This window comes from Gracilinanus agilis, chromosome 5, assembly GCF_016433145.1.
Source record: "Gracilinanus agilis isolate LMUSP501 chromosome 5, AgileGrace, whole genome shotgun sequence".
NCBI lineage: Eukaryota > Metazoa > Chordata > Mammalia > Didelphimorphia > Didelphidae > Gracilinanus > Gracilinanus agilis.
The window spans coordinates 9,583,035-9,603,078 of record NC_058134.1 but is presented as its reverse complement, the minus strand read 5'-3'; the positions used below and the strand labels follow the sequence as shown (position 1 = coordinate 9,603,078).

The 20,044-nt window shown below is 47.6% G+C and overlaps 1 protein-coding gene across 2 annotated transcripts in view; it reads left to right on the top strand.

Moving 5' to 3' along the window:
* The window catches only part of SNX13 (sorting nexin 13), a 73,464-nt gene extending 53,983 nt beyond the window's left edge, over positions 1-19,481 (top strand). The window contains exons 18-26 of one of the 2 annotated variants that reach the window (XM_044678832.1): positions 4,803-4,942; positions 10,160-10,267; positions 11,716-11,826; positions 12,304-12,465; positions 13,885-13,956; positions 15,582-15,727; positions 15,841-15,909; positions 16,460-16,572; positions 16,830-19,481. In XM_044678832.1, the coding sequence (XP_044534767.1) occupies positions 4,803-4,942; positions 10,160-10,267; positions 11,716-11,826; positions 12,304-12,465; positions 13,885-13,956; positions 15,582-15,727; positions 15,841-15,909; positions 16,460-16,572; positions 16,830-17,074 (1,166 nt within the window). In that variant the 3' untranslated portion in view covers positions 17,075-19,481. Of the gene's footprint in view, positions 1-4,769; positions 4,943-10,159; positions 10,268-11,715; positions 11,827-12,303; positions 12,466-13,884; positions 13,957-15,581; positions 15,728-15,840; positions 15,910-16,459; positions 16,573-16,829 lie in introns of both variants that reach the window. The other variant, XM_044678831.1, reaches the window with a different exon arrangement.
* Positions 19,482-20,044: the final 563 nt, after the last annotated feature.

Genomic DNA, 20,044 nt, shown 5'->3' with positions numbered 1-20,044 from the left:
TTCTGAGCAGGTAGAAAAACTTAATCACATGGTTCTATTTGGTCAGATAATAAACTTTATAAAAATAATACTTGGAGTATTGTACCTTAATTTAAATCCTACAATCCTTAGTTAGGGACCCTTGAGTCTTCTTGCCTTAAAGTCTCGCCCCTGGTGTCCAGATCCTGGGCTTTCTCTTGCCCTGACACATCCTCTAGAGTCTTGGAGGATTCTCTTCCTCCTCTCACCCTCATGCTTTGGGCACCTTGGCTGGAGGAGGATTTCACACTTGTGTGCCTTCAGTGGCATGATCCCGGGTCTCCTGCTGCTCACTGCTGTCATCTCAAACTACAGCAGGCTCCCCCCAGCGCCCGCTAGCCCTGACTATCTAGACTGTCCCTTGTCTGTGCTCTCCACAGAACCTTATTTCCAACATCAGCCATTGTGGATCTCTCTTCGTCTTCATTTCCTGTGTCTCATTAGGCCTCAAGTCCTCGAGTTCCTTTGCATTTGTGCCCTTTGTTTCAGACCCCATTTCTGGATGACCGTCCCTTCCAAATTCACCCTGCATCCTGGCACTGCCAGGTGATTTCTGTTTCAAAACCCTAGAGTGGCTCCATTCTTCACCCTGACATTCAGAGCTCTTCTGCCTTGGGCCCAGGCTCCCTTTAGGACTTCTGACTAAGACTCTCCCTCAGTCACACGGTTGAGGTTTGTGTTGGCCCTGAGTGCTTTCATCCACTCTCACTCCTCTCCTGTGAATCTCCTTCTAAAGTCCCAGGACAGGCCGACCTTGATTTCCTCGGACACTGGGCCAAGAACCCTTTCTGTCTTCCTCTGGCTTGAACTCCTCATGCCTAGGCGCCGCCTTTGCCCCATGCTATGGGAAGCCTCTCGGGAGCAGGCTCTGTGTGCCCTGCATGCCCGCTGTCATGCCCCTAGGAGGCAGTCACTGAGGAGCGATCCCCAAATCTGCCTCCATCTAGTAAAGCTCCTTCCTGTTCTGTCCTCATTCTGAGAGTTCCGATGATGGCTAGCTGCGCATTAGCCATTCCTCAGCCTTGATGGTCAAGGCCTCAAGCCCAAGTTCTGTCTTTGAAGGTCCCGAATGTCCGAATGTTACAAAAATCGCTCCTGACCCCCGGCACATTTCCTCCGGAGGTTAGGCTTATGCTCAATTGCCACATAAACAAGTTTTGGGGAAATGTTTCCCAAGCCTATTGCACAGATTGTTCTTTAATTGCTAAGCTTGATTTTTTCCCATTCATATTGTGAAATCTTTCTCACTGTTGATCAATGAGATATACTCCAAAATGTTATCAATCTAGTCTTGTACAGATTTTTGTGTTTTAGGGGTGCGTTTTTTGGGCACTCCTAATGTTTTCCACAATCAGCAGAGCTTCCGGTGAGCTCTTTTTTTGTGTGTTGCCAAAACAGGAGCAGCCAGATGGCACAGCACATAGAGAAATTGGACTTGCATTGAAAGAGACATGCGTTCAAGTCCTGCCTCAAATCACTGATGATCTGGGTGACCCTGGGCAAATCATGTCACCTCTGTTTGCCTCAGTTTCTCTGTCCTCAGAATGAGGACAATAATAGCACACACCCCCACCCCACCCCCAGGACAGCCATGAGGGTCAGACATGCTCACATACTCAGAGTTTTGCCAGATGGCCCCAGCCCAGAGATGACTGAAATAGGTCAGGATCTGGGTAGCCCTGGGCTGAGCCTCTTCTGGCCACAACAGATAAGGCCACATTAGACCCGGGAGCCCCAAGGACGCATCTCCTGGCCCAGAGGATAGACAGGAAGCCAGAAGTAGAGGTGAACCAGGTCTGTGATCGTCTTTTACAAATGGAAGGAGATGGGCTTGCCGTGATTGTACCATGTTTTCCTTTCATTCCCTTGATTTCTCTTTCTATTTCTGCATTGAGAAAATTGGAACAAGACAGAATTTGCAAATCTAAAATGTATCAGTTCATCAGAAGCTGAAATGTTCAGTGAGAAAACACCCATAATCCTTTTATTCTTGGGCTGCTGAACATATGACAGTAACACTCATTTAGAATCTTACAGGGCCTGGCTTGGTTGCTGTTGATGCAGTTATACAAGCCTCGACCTTAGGAAGGAGCCATCAATCCCTGGGACAAACATACATTTTAAATGTTGAAATGAAGCCCAGCAGGAAGACACACAACTTCTTTTTTGAAACTGTTGGTATCCATCCTCATATTACAGATGTATGGAACAGGGGTGAAGACCACCCCTCACGGAGGTGGAGGTCCACTTTTCACAATGAAAGATCAGAGTCAGAAGTTATGAGCAGAAATCTTTCATGAAAGGGGGCAGCACCCCTAATCATAAGGCAAATGCACCCTCTTCTGGTGGAACCTAGTCTTCTATTGGCTTTAACCACAAGCCCCTCTCCCCCTTCCTCCACCTCCTTTCCCTGTCTGCTCCCCAGATACTGGGGAGCCAAAATTTACAGGCTAAAGTTTTACCCCTCAGAAAATAGTACAAGCACAGTTTTAACACCTATAGCTTGGCACAGAAGCTTTTGACTCAGCATAACCACAATTTGACGCCTATTGGAACATCCTCGGGGGCGCAGTTTAACAGAAGCAGGGGACGGGTTAAAAGGATCTACTTTGAAGCTGGCATCCTGCTTGACCAGGGACTTTCAGAAAACCTATTTTGAGAGCAACACATAGCCCCTTCCTCACACAGATGGCGAAGCCGAGGCCCCAAGTAACTCTGTGGGTCACACCAGGAATCATAGCTACAAGTCAGAATTTGCTTTTTTAAGCTGGAGTGTTTTTGCTCCACCACCTTCCCCCACCCCCACCCACAAAAACAAACAAACAAACAAACAACAACAACAAAAAAAAACAGATTTGGGAATGGAATTCCGAAGTTTCGGACTGTTACTTGGTCAGGAGGATATGGTTCTCGGACCTGGGTTCAGATGCCCCTCAATGAGGTGTGGTCCCTGTTCGTGAAGCTGTTCTCGTCCACTTGAGTCAATGTTATAACTTCCAGTGCCTGTTTAACTTTCTTAGTCTGGGTGACTTTATCCTTTTTGTCTTTTGAAGCCCTTGGGGATTTCTTTCTATACCTGAAGCCCCTGAGCCCTCCCACAGAAACTCTGCTTCCTGGCTCCTGCTTTATTTCAGTTACGTTTTACGCATTTTTAAATTGTTGGATTATTTGGTCTTAAGTTTTGATGTTTCATGTTCAAATTATTCTAGGGGCTGACAAATGTCACTAAATTTAGTTTTCTTCATTATAAAGCTGTATTCAGAGCTCAGTGTACAAATCTGAGATTACTGGACTACTTTGGCTTTTCCCCCTGAGGTGTCTTGGTGGGACTTTGGTGCCAATGTTTCAGACCTGCTGTTTCCTGAGTTTATGCAGTTCTATGCCAGATGGCTTTCAGCCACCTGATAGTTTATTTATAACCTAATTTAATGAGCTTTCTGATTGAATATAACCAATTAGCAAATAGTAAATGTCCAATAATTGGGAATTATTTTCCTCTATAATGTTTCTTAGTGTTCTTTTTACTTCACAGTTTGAAAAAGCAATTGTAGTCTCATCTTTCCTAGAATTTTCTTTAGAATCCCATTTCCTTTTTCTTGTCTTTTGATTTCTGTACAAAACATCTGGCCTTTCATAGTAAGCAGATTTTGATGTTTCTCCCCTGAGCTTCTCTCCCACCCCCACCTCTCCAGTTCCCCCATTCCAAATCCTTCTCTGAAAAATCCTGCTTCACAACACAGGTGATGAGGAAATGGTTTTTAAAGATGAGATTGTTGTAAAAAGTTCAAATTCTGACTCATTTGCCAGGAACCATTTTCCAAGAACTGTTTTGGCCATTCTTTAGACTGAGGCATATAATAATAAGAAGGAAAAAGCACTCTGCTGGAATAAAGTTTGCTATTCCACTGGAATTTACTGAGGGTATTTTGGTCACCCCAGATTTATATTCAGTTGTGAAGGGCACAGGTAGCCCTGAACCACCTAGCCTCTTCCCCACAGAGCCTGTTCATAGTCATGCCCTGGGCAGAAGTGAGATTGCATCAGCTAATTGCAAAACATCACCTTCATCTGCTGAGGGTCTCTGTCTATTTGTAACATCTAGAGATGTTGGAGTGGCTTGTGTGTCGGCAGTATTGGTCAGAATGTAGAATAGTTTAGTTCACAGGCTCACTGGGAAAAACTAAACTAAACCTCCAGTTCCACGATCTGTCTCCTGTCCTTCTCCATCAATAGAGGGTGCTTCCCCCTCCCCACCCCCAGCCATGGGCAGAAGAGCTTGTCCATTGATGCCGCTCGTGAGTAGGGATGCTGATAGCCTTTCAGGAGGGCAAGATAGAGCCATTTGCTAAGTTTTTGGTCATCCAGTTGACTGAAGGGACTGTCTGAAAAGCCCTTGAGTTCCTGAAGGCTAAGCCTCAAAGGCCCCTTGCTCTAGTGAAGTAGAGGACTCATGATGATGAAGTTTACTCGGCACCTCTTATGGCCATTGAAGTCGAGATCACTGGGGATAAGGAAGGAGCTCTGGGGGGTCCTGGGGCCGGCCCCACCTCTGTTGATTCCTTCCTTGTTGTCAGCAGCCATTCTAAGGCGTAGTGAAGTCTGGATGGACATTGTGTGTGACCCTTTGCTGACCTCCATTTGTGTGTCAAGCTCTCATTTCAGGCTCTCCCTCATTTCATGTTGTCTTTTTTGTTCTTTCGTTCTCTTCTCTTGTGTGTTTGGTTTCTCTCCCTTTTGTTCTGAATGACTAGTCTGTGCTGACTGTGACCCCTATGCTGTGGCAGGCGTGTGTAATGACCACGGCAAGACCTATGCCTTGTACGCCATCACTGTGCACCGGCGCGGCCCCAACAGCGACGAGATCTGGAAGACGTATCGCCGTTACAGCGACTTCCATGACTTCCACATGAGGATCACTGAGCAGGTAAGGGGGCCTCTGTCTCTTGTTCTTGGCTCATCCCAAGCCCCTCTGGGTGTTGGAGGAGGCCCAAGTGGATGCCACCTGAATGACCATGACAGGCTGGCCTCTTGGGCCCTTGCCTCCCTCATCCCAATCTCCAAAGCCCATTGTGGGCCTATGTAAGGGTGAAAAGGGGGTTTTATGGGTTCAGTATATTAAAGATGGTCGCCAGAGGATGGAACTATTATTAATCCTCAATTAAGAATAATCTCAAATCAAAATTGACTTTTATGGAAATTTATTTACATGAGAAGAGAGAGAGGAAGTACGGAAATAAGAATCTATCCCACTGATTAGTCCAGGTAGATCTTAACCTTCAGCCCAGGGTTAAAGGGCTTGAAGCCAGAGGTGAATGGAGTAAACTTCATTCACAGAGTCTATAAAAGAAGGTTCTTAATAGAAGTTCAGGAAGATTCAGTCTTTAAACTCACCACGTGGAACAGTCTCGTTCACGAACCAGCAAAGCTCCCTCAGGTCCCCTTCACCAAACCAGCCGCCCCACTCAACTCCCTCCTTGGAAAGCCACATATGGGTCACGTCCAGTGCCCTCCCCTAGCCTGCGTGTCCAGTCACAATAGACGCTTCTCATAGAAAGCGTAGGGGGCGGTGCTTCAATTCTGATTGTCACTCACTCTAGCACAGGAGGGTTAGGACCTCCCAGAATTAGAGGTGTTCTCACCTTTGGTGATTAAATCTAAAGGTGGGCAGTGTAGACATAATGTAATTATCACACCTAGAACCTTGGACCTGGTTCTTTTAAAACTCTCAGAGCACTTAGTCTTTAATGACCTGGTTTCTCTATATTCTCAAAAGGAACTTTTTTGAAAGAATTCACCAACAGGCCGAGGTTTATATACCTGTGAAATAGAAAAAAATTCCCTGAATTTGGTTTCATGTGACTTATGGTATGTGTCTACAAACCAGTGATGGTTAAATTTTATGGAAATATTTTCTTTTGACAGTTTCAGTATTCAATTATTTCTAAAGAGTAGCCACCAAAACTGGGTAGTGGACTTGCCCAGGCTCTTATTTGATATTCCTTAAGCAGAAATGGCATTTTTTATATTTAGCCCTAAAAGATGTCTCTACAGTTGATTTGAGGTAATAAACTTTGGCATTAGCCTTAATAGATTTAAGTGAAATAGTTCAGTTACTGAGCCATTGTCTTTTCCTACATAGCGTGCTCGGCAGAAATCCAGTCCACAGAAGGGGATCAGGTTATTTGTTGAATTGGTCACAGAGATGAAGAAATAAAAACTGAGCTTGAGAAAGAGGATTTCCGTCGAAGCCTAGTCTGTGTGGTCGAAGGCTTAGCCAGCTGTTGAATGTACTTGATACTCTTAGCTGGCCTACCTTTGATGGCCCGGCCTCCAGTCACATGCTCTTAACCCCCATCAAATAGCAGAAGGAAAAATGTAAGCTTGTGCTTTAAACAGGGGTGCAGTTCGAACCAGTAAAGCCCTTTGAAGCCCTGTTTCAAAGGCAGCGGGATGGAGTCACTTGACTACAGAAAAACCTTCATTTAAAAATGTATAAATTTCAGTGTGCTAAGCATGGCGAACCTTTTGTCTATGGAAATATGGTCAATGAAAAGTTTGATCAAACCAAACAGGTTTTTTTAAATCGAGTGAAACTGAGCACAGAGCGTACCACGTTGGCATCCGTTGCTTGTGATCTATGTATTGTGTGTAGCTCTCAGAGCATGTGAGCTTAGAAAGGACTGGAGCAGCCACTGAGGGCAGCCCCTTCCCTAGAGGACCCTCCCCAGGATGTGCCTGATGGGGAATCATCCAGCCTCTGTTGGAAGGCCGGCCTCCAGGAAGGGGAGCCATGGAGGCAACCTCATTAGCCCTTTGTACCGCAGACTCACTGACCCTGTAAGTCTCCTGCCTCTTCCACATGCCAACCCTTCCGATCACCCTCCATTCCCCTTCCATATCCTGACTCCTGTGACAGGAATGTGGGCCCTTCCCTGTCCTGGTTGCCTTCCTTCCTCCTCTTGCTTCGCTGGGTTTTCCTAGAGACACAGTCCCAGAGTGCGGGCAGCACTTGCTCTCGCTCCTCCTGGGGGGTTTGTCCCTTTTGGTGGAGTGTGAATGGCACGGGCTTTTGGGGAAGCAGCATTATACTTGGCGTCATGGAGGCGAGCCTCCCTCATCTTCCTTTTGTGACATTGGTCTTTTGAACCCAAGTCTAATAATAAAGACCATCCATTCATTGAGTGACTCTCTCCCCAGGCTTATTAGGTTCACCCATGGATACTACAGAAATTTATACTTAAAAAAACAAATAAGTTAATTAGTAAAAGAGGCACAAAGATTCACTGAAGGAGAACACCTTAAAAACAGAATTGACAGGGGGCAGCTGGGTAGTTCAGTGGATGGAGAGTCAGGCCTAGAGAGAGGAGGTCCTGGGTTCAAATGTGGCCTCAGACACTTCCCAGCTGGGTGACCCTGGATATCATCACTGTAGCATATCATACATAGAATGGATAATCTTAGAAAACTAGTCAGTATTTCATAAATATTGATAGAGTATTCTACATTTACATTATTTTGATAAAGCTTAGTGAGGAGTAATTTATGTTATTTTCTGAGCATAATCTACTGAATTATAAAAGTGTATTCAGTACTTGTAATTCTATCTCCACATATAGTTCATTTTTAGGAGTCAATGTGATTCTTGATAGGGTAGGACATTTTCCCTAAGTTTGTCTCAAACTCAAGGTAACTGTTAGAGAAAACTATTAACGATGTTATTTTAGTGTTTCAGGTAATAAAATACTGTTAAAATTGAAGTTGTTTCTCTTCTTTAGGAACATGAGAGCTACTCCTTTGAAGTGTTAAATGTGTGTTCTGTTTCGTTTAACACGACTTCTTTCAAAGTATCTGAACTAAACTGCCTTTTTAATGGGGAAATTACTTACCTATGAAATCAAGTAAATTCACTCAGATTACCTGAATGAACAGCCATTCGGAGGAATGAAGCCCAGGTTCTTTGAAGACTTTCCTCAGGCCTTTCTCCCCCTTTCCCCCTTCCTGTGAGATAGCGTTTGCTCATTGTGAAATCAGATCCATCGTGGCTATAACTGAATCATGGAATCTCAGGGCCCTCAAATATCTGTCATTTGACTCCAGCCTGGGCAATTATCCCCTTTCTCATGCTAAGGACAGTTGTCCAGCCTTACTTGAAGAGCTCTATTGTGGGAAGATACTGCTACCTCTTAAGGGAGCAGGATCAGATCAGCCTCATGATACTAGTTGTCTCTTGGACATTTATCTCCTCAAGAAGTCACTCCTTCATTCAATCTCAAATCACCTTTTGCCTGAATTCCTACCATGGCTTTTGGGCTCCAAATCTCTCCCCATTCCAATCCATCTTCCACCCTGCTCCCAAAACGGTTTTTTTTTAAGCACAATAAGTACTGATTGGGTCACTTGGTAAGGTTCAGTGGCTCCCTATCGCCTCCTCTAAAAATGTGAACTGTGAACTTTGATCAGCTTTTAAAGCCTTTCCCACCTAGCCTAGCTTGGTTTAGCTTCATGGTACATCCCTTCCTCCCTGCGGTCCAGCCAAACCCACTTTATGGTTGTTCCTTCACATATGGCATTGATTCCACTTCCTTGGTCTGGTTATCCCCTTGCCCAGAATGTCTCCATCTCACCAGGCCTTCTCTTCCTTTACAACGCTGCTCACATGCCTCTCTCCACGTGTGCCCTTTCCCCATCTCCCTATGTGTTTATTGCCTTCATATTTGTATTTCTTCTTTTCTATTTCAAGTGTCTATACATAGGCGTGTGCTTGCCATCTCTCCCCTACAGACTGTAAGCTCCTTGGGAGTAAGGAATGTTTTATTCCTTGGCATACCTGGCACAGTTCCCGGCACACAGTGGGTGCTTCATACTTGCTTGCTGATTCATTGTACCAGTAATGGCTGTTCATTCGTGTACTTTTGTCTAGTCCACAACTCTCCAGCTTTCTGAGAATAGCACAGAAGTCTATAAACTCTATGTGCAATATCCCCTCTTAGAGCAGTTTAATAATGGGATTAGTCTGGTGTGGCCTCTTGACGCCAGGCTGGCTCTTTGAAATTGCTGAATCCTTTTTGAGATGTTCATGAATCTCCCCACTAGTAAAATTTTCCAGAATTTTATAAGGAATTAGTCATGTTCATTAGCTAGTTTGCAGACTCTTCTCCCTTTTGTGAATATTAGGACGGCGCTGGCCATCATCTTCCAGCATTCCTCCTGTTCTTCTCAGTCTTTCAGAGATCCTTGACTGTGCTCAGCAGTTCTATCAAGTCACTTCTTTGGGTCCTCTATTATACAATAAGAGTTCTTCATGGCTAAAGAACTTAACTCTTCCAGGGTAGCTAACTGCTCTCTTATTGTCTCCTTACTTGACTAGGAAATCAACTGTTTTAGTCATTCTTGTTCTGTCTTTTCTAGGGCTTTGACCAATTGTCTTGGTTGAGGAAACTTCTTTCTTTTTTATGATTATCATTGGTCTGTCCATTTGGAAGAGCGTTCCTGTTCCTTTTTTTTAAAAAGGAAGAACTGTGTTAGGGGTTTTTACTCCTCTCTTACCTGACCTTCCTTCCATATTTTATAAAAATATTATAAAAGTGTAAGTCACTTTGTAAAAACTTATCCTTATGTTAGTTTGGTTTAGAAGTTGTTTGCATACATTCTGATTTATGTGAGAGATACTTATTTCCAAATCAAAAGGATAACATAAAAGAAACCTCTTAATTATGATATGTGGTGTTACACTCATCTGCCTTCAGACTAGATCCACTGTTTTTCTCTCAGGATTTTGCCCTCGGTCTAGGATAGTGTTGGCGAATCTTTAAGAGATTCTGTGCCCAAACTGCACTCTGAAGCTGCCTGTGAACCCCCCAGATTACCCCAGACAGGAGAGGGAGGAAGTGCTTGCATTGGGCTTCTGGACAGAGGGGTGTGGCATGTCAAAAATGTCCTTGGGTTCACATGGAGAAGGGGAATGGAGCAGCCCCTCCGACACGCTGGGGCCCCCATGCCATGTGTTTGCCAACATGGGTCTAGGAGAATGTTTCTCTAGAGAAGCTTGTTCTTTGCTACAATGTCTAAAATTTTTATCTACTTTTGTAGATAGCAAAGTAATGAATTTTAAGAGAGACACTGAACATGTTTTGTATTCCAGTTTGAGAATCTGTCAAGCATCCTGAAGCTCCCGGGTAAAAAAACATTTAACAATATGGATCGAGATTTTTTAGAAAAGAGAAAAAAGGACCTAAATGCATATTTACAGGTAAGAACATATTTATTGTTAATCTTATCTTTTAATTTACATCAAAGCAAAAGTGTATAGGAGGCTTCTTTTTCTTGAAAAGCTTAGTTTAGGATGACCATTTGTGGGTTCTTGTATTGAAACTTAAAGGAACCTTCCTGCATGCTTGATTTTAAGGATTTCTTCCTTGAGTGCTGAATGAAAAATTTGGGGACTAGACAAGATGTTTTTGAGGGGGCTGGCTCAGCTCTGGAATTTTTTGAATTTATAAAGCTCTATCTCTCCACAGTACTATAACTAGTAGATATTTTGTAATAAGCTAAGGAATTTATTATCCCTTATTTGTTGTCCAGAACTTGTGGCTTCATCATTTTGGGGTCTCTCCAAAGGATATGAAAAGAATTGGGCAGCTTACATTCTTAGAATGTCAGTGCTTAACCTTGGAGCTGTGTAGAGCAGTCTGTACTCTGGGCCCACAGGCTGCAGCCTGATTTCGCTTTTTATTTCTTTCCCCTAAGATCTTGTCAAAATCATTAAAGTGGCAATAACTTCCTTTAGGGCATATCAGAACTGTTTGGGTTTGCTTGGAAATGTCCTGCCTCTTGGGGCCCCTCAAGAACTAACCCTAATTCCTACAAGGGCTGTGGCATACAGCTCTGGGCAGATGTGATTCTTGTAATGCCACGGGTTCAGTGGTCCAGCATCTGTTCTACTACCATGCCCCCACTGCCTAGGAGGTACCAGAACTGCCCACCCCACCCCCATAGCCCACTATTTATAAACTTGAATAATTTTTCAAATTTTCATGTGTTGTGTGTGTGCATACACTTATTAAAAAACCTTACTTTTTGTCTCTGAATCAATACCCTGGTAAGGGCTAGGCAATAGGGGTTAGATGACTTGCCCAGGGTCACTTCTCAGTCCACTGAGCTACTTAGTTTCCCTCAAATTCATATATTCTAAAGTTAAGTAGATTTGATTATTCCAGTGAGGCGAGTGAATCAGAAATTTGTCATTTTAAAATGACTGCTTTTTACATTTTGGATCTCCTTTATTTATCTGGTTCAGTGGCCGTTTCACTTGCCAAATAACTCATTACATTAAAGGAGCAAAAGAAATTCTGAGAATTAAATGAAAATGTTCATCTGAGAACTCTTGGAATCCCAAGCACAATGTGCTCATTTTTCTCTTGGTCACATAATTTGTTTTCAGGTTGTTGATTTTTTTTTCGTTTTTTCGTGATAACTGTTGTAAATATCCCATCTACTTAGGCTATTGTCTTTAGGCAATCCTTTTCTAACCAGTGATAAGTCCTAAAAAGGGACAACACTGAAAAATGAATCTAGATGGAGAGCTTCTTCCCTGAGTGTTCTGTGACTAAGTAGCCATCGTCACCTAAAGTAAGGGGCCACTGCCAGGTGCTGCTTGCTCAGGCCAGTATTCTGAAGCCTTTCTCTCGGGTTTTCTAGCTTTTACTGACACCTGAGATGATGAAAGCCTCCCCTGCCCTGGCTCCCTACGTGTGTGACTTTCTGGAGAACAAAGCCTACAGCAAAGGCAAAGGAGATTTTGCTCGTAAGGTGAGAAGCCCTTAGAACCCAGGGTTGGAGGGGTGGATTCTTGGGTGTGGAAATGGGGGCCTTGTGAGGTGTTTCTTGTTCAGTCCTATGTGGCCGGCCACCTTTACTTTAGACAGAACCTCAATGGCCCTGGGCTTCTGCAGACCCTGCGAGTACCAGCCCAGTTGTCTGTTCTTGTTTGGCGTCTCCCATTGGATCATGAGCTCCTCGAGGGCCAGAACTGTCTTGTCTCCTTCTGTAACCCCCAGGCTATCACAGTGCCTGGCACAGATCAGATGCCCCCTAAGTGTTGCTGTTGTCTGCCAGTGTGAACAGAAGTGTACCACAATCCTGGTGCCATCTCTGCCCAACTGCTGTCATTCAGTGGGAAGGACCCCTAAGACACCAAATGTTGACTGATGACTGAGGCTCCCCCAGCTTCTTAGCTGGAATTGAAAATGTAGAGAAGGAAGTCACACGATTCTTTTTTCCCTTTAGATGGACACATTTGTAAATCCACTTCGCAATTCTATGAGGAATGTTTCAAATGCAGTTAAATCTCTTCCCGATAGCTTGGCAGAGGGCATGACCAAAATGTCAGACAACATGGGCAAAATGTCAGAGAGATTAGGACAAGACATCAAACAATCATTTTTCAAGGTAAGAGTACTCTGCGGGACTGTGTTTCTAAAAGCTCGCCCTTTGGATGTCCTTCATGTGAGGCACTTGCTTCACTTCTCAAAGCCTGTGAAGTAACGGCTGGATGGTGTCAAGAGCATCGAAGGTGCTTTCTGTGATGATGTCTTAATTTCTCTTCAGTTTCTTTTCTAAAATATGTTGAGATATTTTTATCCAACCTGGTGACTTGATTGATGTAGAGGATTCCTGGTAAGGAAACCTCTGCCAGGACAGACTAGCAGCGATTCTGCTTTTCTCGGGGGGTGGGTAGGGGAGGGGGGTGTGGAGAGGTCACATGGGAGGGAGCTGTAGCCAGGACTTGAACTCAGCTCTTTGTGGTTTTAGGTCAGCTTTCCAGGCTCTGCTCCCTGTGACATTCTGCTTTTCATCTTATCTGTGGAATGTTGACAAATGGCAAAATTCACTGCTCCACTCTGTGCTACTTTGATGATGACTGAAATCCATTGCCTCAAAATTCAGTGTTCTAGGGCTCTTGGATGTCAGTCTCCTATTAGATATGTCAATCCCAGTAAATTCTTATATTTCAGGTGGCAGTCTGTCTGCCTGGCATTTGACAAAAAGCTCTTTTACTATCTTTGGTATTGCCACATTCTTAATATAAATGGATTTGGGTTGGTCAGTGCCATGAAACTCTTGTTGTCACACTGTCAGTCTGAGTCCATGGAAGGAGCTTTCTTGTGTATTCTCAGTTTCCACATCCCAGAAATTGGAATTTGTTGTGAATAGACTAATGTTAAATACATTTTGCCTCCACAAAGCCCTAATCTGATGCTTTATCAGGGCGCAGAGGTAATGCTGGACTCTCTAGGATCCTGTTGGTGCAGCGCCAACCTGGATGGGTTTCAAGTGTGGAACTGGATTAGGCCATCCTTGAAGGTCCCTTCTTCCATCTTTAAGTTCTGGGAAGCTGGGAGACAAGTAAAATACATTATTCAGGAAATGTCATTGGAAAAGGTGTTGAGCCAGTCATGGAGATGGAAGGATGTTAGGTCAGCCACCTTGAATGTCTCACTGGTGCCCATGGGATACAAAGACCCCTGCGGGGGAGGCTCAGTCCTCTCTTTTAGAGTTTTAGAGGAATCTTCTAAGATGAGAAGGTAGGGGGCCCACCACTTCACTATTCTTTGAAGGAAGCCCTGATCTCCACGTTTTAGCTTTCATTTTCAAACTATCCAGGGTCTCTGCTTCTTTTCAGTGATCAAGTGATCTGTGCTCCCAACTAGAAATGCTTTTGTTTCTCTTTTGTTTTGACAATCACAGTATTAAAAAATTTAACCTGATGAATGGGCTCTGGTTCCTTCCTTTAGTCATTGCCCCTGTCTAGTCTTCTTCCCCCTTGCTTTATGCTCTTTGGTGGATTGATTTTTTTGTCCCTTCTAGGTGCCTCCTTTAATTCAGAAGACGGATTCTGATGCTGAACATTGCCGAGTCTCTGCCCAGCTGGATGACAATGTAAGTGACTTCTGCCTCCCATGGTTCTTAGTTGATGACTTGAAAAATAATGTGCAAATTCACTTTAAAATGGCTTTTGCTATCTTCTTGCTTACAGTTAAATTTCTCTTTTCTCTTAAATTATTTCAGCGATTGAGAACATGAGCCTTTAAAAGGCAGTCAGGAAGGGGGCAGCTGGGTGGCTCGGTGGATTGACAAACAGGGGGTCCTAGGTTTAAATCTGGCCTCAGACATTTCCTAGCTGAGTAACTATGGGCAAGTCACTTTACCCCCACTGCCTAGCCCTGACTGCTGTTCTGCCTTGGAACCAATACACAGTATTGATCCTAAGGCAGAAGGTAAGGGGTTAAAAAAAAAAAAAGGCAGTTAGGAAACATCATGACATGCTTTCTCCAGTCAAGTGCTGAGCATGGGGAGGTGGAGATAGGACTGGGCAGGGCCTGTAAGGGATAAAAGTAGGGTTTTATTGACTAAATATTAAAAAGGGGTAGTCGCCAAGGAATTGAATAAATATCAATTCCTAAAAAATCCTCAAGTGAAAATGACTTTTATGGTAGTTTATTTACAAATGAGAGGAGGGAGAGAAAGTAAGAATCAGCGAGAGGATAGGGTAGGATAAGTAATCTAACAGACAGTAATTTGCTTTGGCCCCTGGTTGAACCCAGGCAGGTTTAACTAGTCCTCAGTTGGAAAAGGCTCAGCCTTGAGCCAAGGGCAGGAGGGCCAAGGGTGGATGAAGCAGAAGCTTCGGTCACAAGGCCTCTCTTGGAAGGAGAGTTCCTTCAGAGAAAGCCAGGAAAGATCATCTGTACACTCACCACGTGGAGTTCCAAGGGACGGATTAAGAGCAGTTTCACCTGCTCCAAGGTCTCAGCCGGCGCTCCTTCAAGTTCAAGCTGGGACAGGAAGTTGTCGCTCCCTTTTAAAAGGGCTTCTTTTGTGTCACTTCCTGTGCCTTCCTCCTAGTTTAGTCTCCAGCCACAACAGGCGCTTTGCTTGTCAGTCCATTCTGATTCCTCACCCACTCTTGCACACGTGGGTCACAGACTTCCCTTTTGAGAATTAAGTGGGGTTATTTTTGCCTTTGGTGATTAAATCTAAGAATGGGCAGGCTAGATTTCATCTCATCATCACAGGCCAGACAGGGCCTGTCCTCATGAAAAGAACCGGCCCCTCATTTTCTTGGGAATCGTCTTTTCCATGTTTGGATTGTGACAGGGATGTGGTGAATGGGTGGGGGTTGACTTTGGTCCTCAGGGCTCAGCAAAGGAGACCGAAGGCAGGCCTGGTGGGCCCCCCTCATGCCCTGGTCCCAATGCAGGCCACCTCCAGGACGGTTCTTCCAGCTCCCATTTTACTGCCAGGGCCGAGTCATTCCCAGCTTTGACTGTTTAAGTGTGTGTAATTGGGGGGGGGCGCTTGGATTGCTGTTCCACAGCGGCCTCTTGTGATGGGGGGACCGTCCAGGATGCAGGCAGGAGCTCCCCACCCTGTCAGTGTCGGTCTGGCCTGCCGAGATGGACGCTGCCTGACCAGCGAGGAACAATTCTGGCCCTGTCAGGCCAGGCTCCGCCCTGGCACTTTGGGTCAGTAGGGCCAGAGTGAGCTCCGGCTTCGCTTTGCAGGTGGACGACAACATCCCTCTGCGGGTCATGCTGCTCCTCATGGACGAGGTCTTTGACCTGAAGGAACGGAACCAGTGGCTGCGCCGCAACATCAAGAACCTGCTCCAGCAGCTGATCAGGGCTACCTATGGGGACACCATCAACAGGTACTGCCCGGCTGGCCCCTCCCAGCCCCGCCCTGTCTCCGCCTCGCCCCGCCCCGCCCCGCCCCGCCCTACAGGAAGGTCTCACTTCCTCACTTCCTTTTCTTTCCTACCAGAAAAATAGTGGACCACGTGGACTGGATGACGTCGCCTGAGCAGGTGGCTGACTCGGTCAAGCGTTTCAGGTACAGTTGAGGTCTGGGCCCAGGAAGTGCGTTCTCCGCCTTGTACCGATGAGGAGACCCAATGAGGAGACCCAACGAGGGCGTAGCAGCCACTGTCAGGGGTCCTCCCAGCTCTCCGAACTGGCCCCGCCCACCCAGGGCTCTCCTTCAGCCATGGGGGAGGGGCGGGGAGAGCAGGCCCCTCCCCCTCCCCAGGCAGCTGCCCCGCCCCCTCCCAGCTGTCTTTGCTGTCTGGGAGGGGCTCCTGGGCACCGCAGTCCTGAGTGTGGTCTGGCCATGGGCAGCCCCCAAAGCAGGCAGGGTTTAACCCGGGCCCATGCCTCGGATTTCTGATCTGTAAAATGGGGAAATTGGATGAGACGGTCCCCCTGAGGCCCCACAGTTCTGGGGAAGAGAGAGCAGTGGGGGAGGGGATGCCGGCTTGGAGAGGTCTGCCTGGAGGGGGCGGGGCAGGTGCCTGCTGGGGGCGGAGTGACGCCGCCTCCCCCCGCCCCTCCCCCCTCCACTTCCCCTCCCTCCCGGGCTCATGTCAGGCTCTCCTTTGGCCCAGGGACGCCTTCTGGCCCAACGGCATCTTGGCCGAGACGGTGCCGTGCAGGGACAAGGCCATCCGGATGAGGACGCGAGTGGCCGGCAAGACGAAGCTCCTGGAGATCATGCCTGGTGAGTGGCCGCCTGGCCGGCCTCCTCCTGCTCAGCAGGCCTGGGGCTCCGAGGCCTCCAGAGAGCCCCTCCCCGCCCGCCTGGGGGGGTCCCTCACCGCCAGGGTCCTCCGGTTGTCTGGTCCGTTCTGAGCTCGTTGCCGCAGCCCAGGGTCCCCCCTGTGCCCCCCTCCCAGTGCCACCTCCTCCAGGAAGCCTTCCCAGGAGCCCCAGGAGAGGCGTGTGGGGGCCTCTCACCAGCTTGTCCTCTCTGTCTAGATGAGCTGAAGCACATCATTGGGGCCGAGACGACGCGCAAAGGCATCCTGCGGGTCTTCGAGATGTTCCAGCACCAGCAGCTCAACAAGCGGATGGTGTACGTGTTCCTGGAGGGCTTCCTGGAGACGCTGTTCCCCCAGTACAAGTTCCGGGAGCTCTTCAACAAGCTGCACTCGCGCTCGCGGCACATGAGGAGATACAAGCAGAGGCTGCAGGCCCCGCCGCCCCCCCTGCAGAAGAGGTGACCGCGGCTGTGCCGCTTTGCTCGTCTGCGGCAGCGGGGCCCGCGCCAAGCTCGCAGCGCCGCCCCTTAGGCTCTTAGGACCCCCACGAGACCCTCCGCGCCCGCCGCCCCCGGGAGCCGCGTGTGCGGGACGCCGGGAGTGGGAGCGAGGCTGGCCGGTCCTTTCTGACCACAGGACGTGGGGGGCCTCCCCGAGGATGGGGGCTCCTCGGCCTGGCCTGGGGGAGGGCTCCGCCTCGGCCCACGTCCCCACGAGGGGGAGAGAGCTCGGGACGGCCCACCCTGGAGAGCGACGTCCGGCCCGGCACCCCCGAGGCCCGGACTGACGGTTGTGAAACTGGACTCTTTCACCCCAATCCTCTGCTCTTGTGATGTAAAGAAATAAAGCTGTCCCAGTCGAGCTTGTTGTATCTGTTATTCGGGGATCCCAAGTGAGCCCCAGACAGAGGAGGAGGCGGCGGCGCGCCCACCCCCCGGGCCGGAGCAGACGGCCCCCACCTCCCCGCCTCGGTGCCTGTGGCCGGATGGCACCGCGCAGGAAGGCTTCGGACACGCAGCTCTGAAAACGAGGAGAGCAACGAGAATATTTTTTTAGATACTTTTTTATTTCTCGAGTCACGTAAAATGTAAAAAGCCTGCGGAGACCCCGTGACTTCCCTGAGCTCTGCTCTGACCGAGCAGACACACTCGCACTCAGGGCCGCCGGCTCGGGGCGTCCCCTGGGCCCGTCTTGGACAAACAGTGAACACTAAGAGCTTGAAGCTCCTCATGGATTCCTGAGCCAAGATCCTGGGGGGGCAGAGCCCCCAGGTGTCAGCAATACAGACGTGTGTACATGTGTGTGCGTGTACATGTGTGTGCGTGTACATGTGTGTGTGTGCATGTGCGCATCTCCAGCTAAGACGGGGCCCGGGAAGCCGGAGCCCCACCGCCGCCGCCTGGGAGCTTCCCCCGCGGCGAGGCGGCCTCTTTCCTCTCGGAGCCTCCTTTCAGCCTCTGACCTCGGGAGAGCCTTTCTGGAAGCGGCTGCCCCGTGTCCCGGCCTGCCCGGAACGCCAAGACCACGCACGGAGAAGAGCCGGTGTGCGAGGGCGGACGGTGATGGAGAGGGACCGCGAGCCGCGGCAGGACGGTGTCCGAGAAGCCAGACGTCAGTATAGACCCCCCCCCCAGCCCCAGAGGGCCCGGCGCCAGCGCCCGACGCTTCTCCTGAGCCAATGGTCAGAGTCCTCGTTACTGAAGGGTGGACAGGCCGGACTTGGAGAGAGAATCCTAAGTGCTAGTCAGGCTAAAGAAGGTGCATCTTCCTGAACGGGCCGCGTCCCGCGTCCTGTCCCACCCCGGGGTCCGCAGGGAGCGCGCTCCGGCCGTCCGCCAGCATCCTCAGGCCACCGACCCAGCCCAGTGCACCATGCTAATAAAAGCGTTGAATTAGTACAAATATAAAGATATACATATATGCATATATATTATATAAAAGAAGCTTTGTGTCTTCTCTATTTAATTTCCTAAGATGGTTTTTACAGTAAGTGGTGCCTTTCGGCAAGAGCTATCGAAAATACTCTCTTGGAGGTTCTCGATTTGGTTTTCTGTTGTTTTGTCTCCAAGACTCGACATGATGGAATCGAGAGAAAAATCCTCGCTGCCAACTTGTCTTCTGTTAAGCTGGGGAGCAAGTGTGGACGAACGGACGGCACTTAGGCGGGCAGAGTAGCCCGAAGAGGTGCCGAAGTCATTGTGCCATGGACCGCCGAACGCCCGGGCTTAGCCTTAGTTTTCTTTGGAAGGAACATTAAAGTTTTAAAATGACTTCACTTGGTGTGTTCTCCGACTTGTGCTGCCGGCGATCGCTCTGACTAAATATCGCATTTTAAATGCTGCCAGAACATGTACCAACTTTTTAAAAGGTTAACTATTTAAATTCCACAATCTAAATTTTAATTTTGTGCAATATGTTCATTTAACGCATGTGAATTTGACTCAGTGTAAAATAAATGGATTTTTACTGTTTCAAGATAGAAGTTAAACTGTCTTCTTAACCAACGACTTGCATTCCGTTGTTTGCCTCATCGGTTTATTTAAAGACTTGCGTGTCATACCTTGTAAAATTCTCTGGTTTGGGGGGACTTTCGCGTGGGGGAGAGTGACCCACCCCCAGGTTGCTGGGGCAGACTGCCGAGTACATCTTCACGACACCTTGTGCGTACCCCTGTACAGTCCATGTCAGCCGTGTGCCTAATTGTCTACCCGTCCTCTCTCCCCATCCACAAAGAATAAAGTTCAGAATGTCACAGTCATTTGTTGAACTGGAGAAAAAAATATGAAACTTTTTATTTGGGGTTTGCATTATGTTCTGTCCACTAAGAAAGCTGAAAACGATTACACTAATAAAGTATTAACAAATTTTTCTCGGTTGAGTGTATGTAATAATTGCTGTTGATTTACACCCTAAGCAGCTCCTGCCTAACGTTATTAATTAGTGTCCTAAAAACATGAGGTGGGTAGATAGTGCTGTAAGAGCAAGGTTCGGCGAGAGGGAAGCGGAAGGTCCAGAGAACCCCGGGTGTCCCCAGCATCCTCTCAGGGCCGGTACTGCCTTGCGTGATGTCTGAATGTCTCGTTTGATAGATAGAACTCCTTTAAACCAAAGGCTGGGAGGGTTGTAGCCCTTCGTCATTTTTGTGAGAGTTGGAGAAGGGCACACGTCTTCACAGATGAGCCCAATCAGGATCTCTACAGGATAAATAGGTAGCAGTCGGACAAGGCTGGTACCAGCCGTTGTAGGGATCCAGGAATTCCTCTGCTCCTCTCTTGGGTGTGGCCAGTCAGGGTCCTCGGATCCATGAGCTTAAAGCATTTGCTCACACAGAAGTTGGGGCGTTCTGCTTTGAAAATGGTCTGCACCCCAACACTGGCTTCCCTTTTTGGAGCTAACCAAACACTGTTCTTCTCTCCGATGCCCTTCTCATGA